Here is a 7,758-nt window from a genome sequence, read left to right on the forward strand (position 1 = left end):
CTATGATCGAAGTATTATTTAAAAATGGACATAAAGAGAAAGAAATATTGTGCGGCGTTCGGGTGTTTAAATTCGAAAAGAAATCTACCGGATTTATCTTTTTTTTTCGCTTCCCAAAGATGCTGAAAGGTATGTTGGCCATGTAGGTAATCAATAATTCTTAGGATATTATAGGAGCCTAACCTACCATGACTACTGTTCAGAATTCGTTCGTTCGTTTCAGCCAAATGACGTCCACTGCTGGACAAAGACCTCTCCCAAGGATTTCCATAATGAATGCATACTTACCTACATACGTACCTCATTACAAATAAGTAGATTAATTATTTTTTCACTAGACAGCAACCCTAACAGCGTAAGAAGAGTTCAGAGGCACGCGATAGAAAGAGACAAAACTTGTAGGTGAATAAAATTGTAGGTACGTAGTGCTGTGCGAGCTGAATTCCACTGTATCGCGTCGTAGCAAGACTCGCATTTATTTAAATCGTCTTGCGGAGTAATCCTTCTGTACCTGTACTATTACTTATTCTGTGCTATTGGTCTGATGTCATGATGCAGTTCAGTCAGATTATGCAGCAAGTTAACTAATTTAATTTTCGCTATTCAATTACACACTCACGATGGCAACCGAAATCGCCTGAATTGATCTGCCCCCTAGACTTGTGGCAAAATCTGACATTCTATTCGGACTGATTCGATTTTCGAAAAGTGTGACTAGTCTAGTCTACTAATAGACCCACTGATCGCGTTAGAAGCACACGTGCGGCGCTAAACTCGTCACGACATGCAACGAGACAATGGGCCAACTATCCGGCCGCCGGATATCCGGCTATCCGGCCTAGCAGCTGGCCGGATATCCGGTATCCGGTATCCGGCCAAACAACTATCCGTTTCATCTCTAATATAGATATAGATAGAAGATAGAAGACTAGCTGACCCGGCGAACTTCGTACCGCCTTAGCGTAGAGATTTTCTTAACTAGCTGACCCGGCGAACTTCGTACCGCCTTAGCGTAGAGATTTTCTTAATATTTTTTTCCGTAAGAACCATCCTTGGACTTCCACAAACATTTTAAAAAAAGAATTATCGAAATCGGTTCAGCCGTTCACACGTGATGCCGTGACAACGCGAAACGGGTTTCATTTTTATATATATATAGATAGAAGATAGAAGACTAGCTGACCCGGCGAACTTCGTACCGCCTTAGCGTAGAGATTTTCTTAACTAGCTGACCCGGCGAACTTCGTACCGCCTTAGCGTAGAGATTTTCTTAATATTTTTTTCCGTAAGAACCATCCTTGGACTTCCACAAACATTTTAAAAAAAGAATTATCGAAATCGGTTCAGCCGTTCACACGTGATGCCGTGACAACGCGAAACGGGTTTCATTTTTATATATATATAGATAGATAAAATTGGGAAATTCGTTAAATAATATTGAACACTTCGTAAAAATCGTAACGTTACGCTACAATCGATGTACTTAGTACTTACCGTATAGTTCGCGAGGCCTAAAGCTTCAACCAAACCAACGCGTGTACCTAGATCGTCATCGCCGGCGCGATCATAGGCCAATGACGACGGGTAGCGCGACCTGTCATACGCCTATGATCACACCTATGCTCGCGTCGGCGATGGCGATCTTCAGTTCTGCACGCGTTGGTTGCTGAGCTTTGCATTTGTGTGAGTGATCACCAAAAGTAGAGTCAGACTTAGGGTTGCCAGGTGTCACATGCGCGTTTCAGGATGTTGGGCTACCGATTCAAAGATGATACTAATTGCGCCGCGTGACATCGCAAAAAGTCCGGCTTTTAGGGTAAAATGTCCGGCCATTAATTTGGAGTCCGGCTTTTGTTTTTGGACCTGGCAAGCAACCTGTCAGACTAAAAATAAAGAAAGTTTGTATCAAAAATTTAACAGAAAAACAAAACAATAATAATTAAAATGCTACAAGTACAAAAGGTGAAGTGTGACAGATGCGCGGCGGATTTGCGCCTTAGACCAAAAAACTGCTGTCACACCTACACTATCCATGTGCACTCGCACAAATGCAAAGCTCAGCCTCGGGATCTGTAGTCTCCTATATCGAGGTAGCATTATTTTGCAATTAAAAAGTTTAATAGTAAAAACAGAAATAAAAAATAAAACTCACCGCTCATCATTGTTCTGGCTAAAAACAAAACGTCAATAAAACAATAAGCTAAGATATAATTAACAACAAAATAATAATAATTAAAAAAAAAACAATAACAATCGCAGGGAAATAAAACATTTATATTTTTACATGTATTTATTACAAAGCAACGTACTTTCTTCTTGTTTTCTATTCTACAATAAAAACTGGGTATGTCCTATCCTACACCACTAATGTTTTCAACATCACGAAACTTGTCCATTACATTTGATTTTGCTTTGCAAAGTTCATACAACTTATTCGTAAATCCTAATATGCGATAGGGGTATTTCCTGGGTTAAAAAGCAAGAGTTTTAATTAGTCCGTCAGTTAACTTATCAAAAAATACTCGACACCTATTTTTCACTTTTTCAAACTAATGAAAATTTAAAGAGATACAGCGCGCCAAAGTTCAAAAGAAGAGGCCCGTGACGTCAATGAGTGCTTAAAATTGCAGCACTTTCAGCCAGTTGCAGAAAGCGTTCCCTAAAAATACCATTAGTTAATGAGTCATTAGTACTAATTAGTTCATTAAAATAAAGACGTTGCACAAAACATTAACAGTCCCTTTTAAAGGTCCTTTAGTTAAGGAATATTTCGCGCGGAACTTCAATGCACTATAACTTTGTAATTATGTGTTTGATTGACAATTAAAAATATACGTCCAATATTTTTTGATATTAAAATTTACGGACTAAAAAATTTTTTTAGGAAACTAGCCTATTGTATGGATGTTACTATTTCACGCAAAAATTACTGAACCGATTTTGATGACACTTTACAGTATTACTGTATACTAGCTTTTGACGCAGGCGAAGCCGTTGCGTGAAATTAAATTTGTCACAGATCATTATAAATTATCTATTTAAATTAAACCGAAATACCACTTACTGATTAAATAATCACGAAATCTGAGAAAGTATAAGATTACAAACTTGAAATCCTTATAGGATGTAGACATCCATAATAATGAATTTTACGAAACTCCACCCCTAAGGGGGTAAAACGGGGTCCACGCGTACGAAGTCGCGGACGCGGCCGCTAGTAGCCTATTCATAATAATGTAAAACAATAATACAGTGTGAGTCTTGATAAAGTGCACATATGAAAATAGGTGAAACTAGACCTATTTTTATAGACAAAAAAGGTCAAAATAGGTATATCTGAGACTTTTTTAAAAAAAATTATAGATTTTTTTTTCTTTCAATTAGGTACTTATTGTAAAGAAAACATAATAACTTTTAAAGTAAGAGGTGTATCCTCATAAAATAAAAACAGTATAATGCTAAATAACAGGCGATACTAAAAAAATACATAAAATACCCAGAAAATGGCAAAAAATAATAAAAAGTCACTTTTTTTTTAAATCTGCTTTTAAATTCGTGTTTTTTTGGTTATTTGATAAATTTCTCAAAAAAATGCTCCTATAACAGGTGGTTTTTATTACTTAGTATTATTCTCTATCGTATTACTTTTGTAAAACAAAAAATCGCATGTCTCTTCTATCCCTATCACAACATTTGCATGATCGTTTGAACAAAGGTCTGCCACCACATTATTCTCCGCCTCAGGTACAGACAATTTTAATTTTAATTAAAATGCTTATTTAAATTCGAAATCTTGTTTTTATTTGAAATCTAACTTGTCTTTATCAAAATTACAAATCTAGATCCACTTTCAGCTTCGTTGTCAACGAAGCGTTGAATAGCGCGCCCGGAGAGGCTTAGTTCAAACGATCAATGCAAACGTTGTGATAGGGATAGAGATATGAGGTTTTTGATTTTACAAAGGTAATACGATATAGAATAATACGAATTAATAAAACCACAACACAACCAAATAAGCAAAAAAACACGAATTTAAATGCAGATTTTTTTCAAAAAGTCATTTTTTATTATTTCTTGGCATTTTCTGGGAATGTTATGTTTTTTTTTAGTATTGCCTGTAATTTAGCATTATTACTGTTTTTATTTGATCAGGATATAGCTCTTAGTTTAAAACTTATTACGTTTTCTTTAAAATAAGTAATTGAAAGAAAAAAAATCTATAATAAAATAAAAAAATCCCAGATATTTTTACCTTTTTTTGGCGATCAAAATAGGTCTAGTTTCACCTATTTTCATATGTGCACTTTATCAAGACTCACACTGTATAATACTGTAGTTTCATCGAAATCCGTTCAGTAGCTTTTAAAAGAGTAACACATACACAAACTTTAACGATCAGTGACAAACAAATTTTCATGCGAGTCAATCCGCGGGCAAAAGCTAGTATGGAATAAAATTAAATGATGAGGAAATAAACATTTGAATAAGACTGTTGCAGAAAACCGTCAAAACCCTCTCGCAGGTGGGAAACGGTTATGGGCTCCAGTTAACGTCGTGTTTATGACGACGATTGCCCTTTAGGGCTCTTGTTCCGACTCCGCGGGGGCAGTCGACGAGTTCATCGCGCGACCTTGAGAGGTCGCCCCCTTAAAAATATTGGCACTTTGATACATTCTAGTCTTAGATTCAATTACAATTTTATTCATTTCAGAGTGTTCAGTATGTTGAAAAAAGTTTAGTTGGAGAATTTCCCCCGATGTCCGCCAGTGGGGGAGAAGAAGAACAACTAAAATGCCGATTACTTATGCTAGGCGTGAATGTGTCAAATGGAGTTCCATGTATAATGTACAGTTTATTGTAGCACGTCTAAAAAACAACAAGTTTTCATTTTGCGCTCAATAAAATAGGCTGATTAAACTAGAACCATGTCATAATTTACTATCCGTAAATAACACCAATAACACTCTCTTATTTTAACACTTATAATTTCAATTCAGAGTTAATATCGGTAATATCACATTAATTGCAAGAACATTACTCCGGAGCACGAATAAATATTGTTCAAAATCGACAATAATTCTCGCAATTAATAGTTTTCGTATGAAAAACAAAACAGGAACAGTATTATAAGGAATACGATTCTTACTATTGTGGGTAGTCACAAAATGTAATAACCACAAGTCACATTTCACACGCACTCAGTGTCCCGAGCGCGAAGGCAATTCAATAAGCTTCAATCCAATTCGCAGATCGGGGCGATCGTCAAGAGAAGTGCGCGGGCGCCGGCTACGTGGTCCGCGGCACGAGGCGCACGCCGCGCCGCACCAGCAGCGGGCGCGGGGTGGCGGGCGCGGGCGCGGCGCGCTTGGCCACGATGACGCGCGTGTAGCGCAGCGCGCCCCGCCGCGCGCCGCCGCGCCGCGAGCCGCTCGTCACCGTCACGCCGCCCGGCGGCACGCCCGCATCTGTCGACAACAGCCACCGTGTTCGATCGCCGAGAGCCGCCCGAGGCGTTGCGACGGGACTAGGGTTGCCATAGCCGGACACGTTTGGCTTTTTACGGTCTTGTCCGACCAAATATTGTGTTGTCCGGCTTTCGTGTATTTGGACCTGGCAACCCTAGACGGGACGGGTGTGCGGCGACCGCCTCGCGTCTAGGTGTGAAGTTAGAGTAGGCGCACACCGTTGATTTTTAGTTGGCCGATAGTTGTGCCCGATTTTAAATTGTATGAAGAATCCATTCCCATACTGATCAACTGCCCGACTAAACTATCGGCCGACGAAGAATCAACGGTGAGCGCCTACTCTTATACGACCTCGGGTCGTGCGGAGGATCTCTGGCGAGATTTTAAGGACTGTAAAAAACGAATCAATTTTCAAGTTCCGTATGTGATGACTCGTTTGGACGCGCACACTCGTCCGGTCAGCGTCGAACGGTTCGTGACGCCCAAAGTGGCCAAAATGATAACACAACCGTTATTCCGATCGTAACAAAGACGCGGTGCGAAGTCGTCGGCTACCTCGGGTGTCACGAAATGTTCGCCGTTGACTGTACATACAATCCGAGTGAGACCGACCTGGCTGCGGCGCGACGGTGCGGTCGTCGTCGGCGAACACGATGGGCAGCTGCATGATGTCTGCGGCGGCGAGCGCGGGCGCGGCGGCGGCGGCGGGAGCGGCGGGAGCGGCGAGAGCGAGCGGCGAGCTGCGGCGCGGCGGCATCAGCGCCAGCGGCGTGCCGCCCGGCCCCCGGGAGACCACGCGACCTTCTTACAAATTATTATACGGTGTGTCGTTATAACGTTTCCGATTATAAACGATTACGATTCGCATTCGCCTTTACAAAACTTTGTATAAAACGAGTTCAGTAATTACAAAACTTTGTATAAAACGAGTTCAATAAGTTTAGTGTAATTTGTACTCGGTACTCACCCACGATCTCAATGGAACGCGTGTCACTCCTGTTGAAAAATAAGCTTCGGTCATTTGAGTTATGAAGTGTAGCATTAAACGAAACAAATTATATTCCAAACAAACGAATCCTTTAATTTTTATTTTTTATTTTTCTTTATTCAGAAAACCACAGCTCTTTATAATAATAAGCTTTAATAGAAAATAGTTGCGGCGTCATTTCATCATCTCCCGTTTCCCGCGTTGCCGTCTCACTTGACTGACACTTTAACGTCCGTATTTACAAACATTACTATGAGGTCTCACAGTGCGCGTGGACGCACGTCGCACAGGGTAACACACGAACCAATCACATAGCTCTATTCAATGCTGTGCGTTCGATTTTCTGCTTCACTTAAGCAAGCATCGTTTGTGAATACGGGCTCAGTGAATAAAGCTCTCAGCGACGGAATAACGTGACTCAAGTCAGACTAATTTTCAAAACATAGAAATCGTACCCTGCAGCATGCGTCGCGTGCGCGGTGAGCGGCGCGAGCGGCGGCAGCGGCGGGGCGGCGGCGGCGGCGGCGGTAGAGGCGGCGGAGGCGGCGGCCTCGCGCGGGCCCTCCGCCGTCTGCAGCGCCGGCGCCAGCAGCAGCGCCCCGCGCACGGCGCCGCCGCTGGCCAGCGCGCCCGCCAGCGTGGCGCCGCCGCCGCAGCCGCCCACCACCACGGGCCGCGACCTGCGGGCGTCATCGAGCGCTCAGCCGAAGTCTTGTTTGCGACGGATCGACGGGTGGTTCGGTTTTGAGTGTGCTAGACTGTTCTTGGCATAAAGATCGAAACGATTCGATCTCGACTCGATTTAAAATTAAACTGTCGACTGCACGACTATTGCTTCTCTATACTTAGGTTGTAATAATTTTCAGTATTCTACTGATTTACTGCACGCTCAATTATTGTTTCGGAATCTCCTTCTGTGTAATTTTAATTTTATGTTTGAACTAAATAAATGTTCACTTTCCTGATCTACTATTAATCGTGAACACTGACAAACAAATTATTATTACCTAGATAAATGAGCTGTTCATTTTTCATGTTAAATTTTTCTAGCTGTAGTGTTTGTATCTACGTACTAGATAGATACAATACGCTGTCTCACGTACACAAGTGATAGGCAGTCACGTGACGTCGTTACGAGTGGGACGAGTCAGTCGTACGGCAGACGCCGGCGAGTACGGACGTGCCGCAGTGAGACGCTTGGTGTGACGGTGAGCCAGTGTGCACATTTACAAGTGGCGACGAGGATAAATACACATTTTTTGAAAAATAAGGAAAATAAAAGCATTCATTGCTCTTATTGTGCTG

At 41.6% G+C, this 7,758-nt stretch overlaps 1 protein-coding gene across 1 annotated transcript; it reads right to left on the reverse strand.

The window, feature by feature from the left end:
* Positions 1-5,286: 5,286 nt before the first annotated feature.
* Positions 5,287-6,953, reverse strand: LOC114361585 (uncharacterized). Its single transcript, XM_028316663.1, has 4 exons — positions 6,909-6,953; positions 6,433-6,461; positions 6,078-6,269; positions 5,287-5,465 (listed from the first exon to the last, which is right to left on the reverse strand). The coding sequence occupies exons 3-4, from the start codon at positions 6,220-6,222 to the stop codon at positions 5,287-5,289; spliced, it is 324 nt and encodes a 107-aa protein (XP_028172464.1). The 5' UTR covers positions 6,223-6,269; positions 6,433-6,461; positions 6,909-6,953.
* Positions 6,954-7,758: the final 805 nt, after the last annotated feature.

The sequence above is a fragment of the Ostrinia furnacalis genome, unplaced genomic scaffold (assembly GCF_004193835.3).
Source record: "Ostrinia furnacalis isolate ACB-3 unplaced genomic scaffold, ASM419383v2 OfSCF5833, whole genome shotgun sequence".
NCBI classification, from domain to species: domain Eukaryota; kingdom Metazoa; phylum Arthropoda; class Insecta; order Lepidoptera; family Crambidae; genus Ostrinia; species Ostrinia furnacalis.

Excerpts from the sequence above, each read along its gene's own strand:
- LOC114361585 (XM_028316663.1), bottom strand. The coding sequence starts at position 6,222 with ATGCCGCCGCGCCGCAGCTCGCCGCTCGCTCTCGCCGCTCCCGCCGCT. Across the intron at positions 5,466-6,077 it reads CACCGTCGCGCCGCAGCCAG|ATGCGGGCGTGCCGCCGGGC; the intron begins GTCGGTCTCACT and ends TGTTGTCGACAG.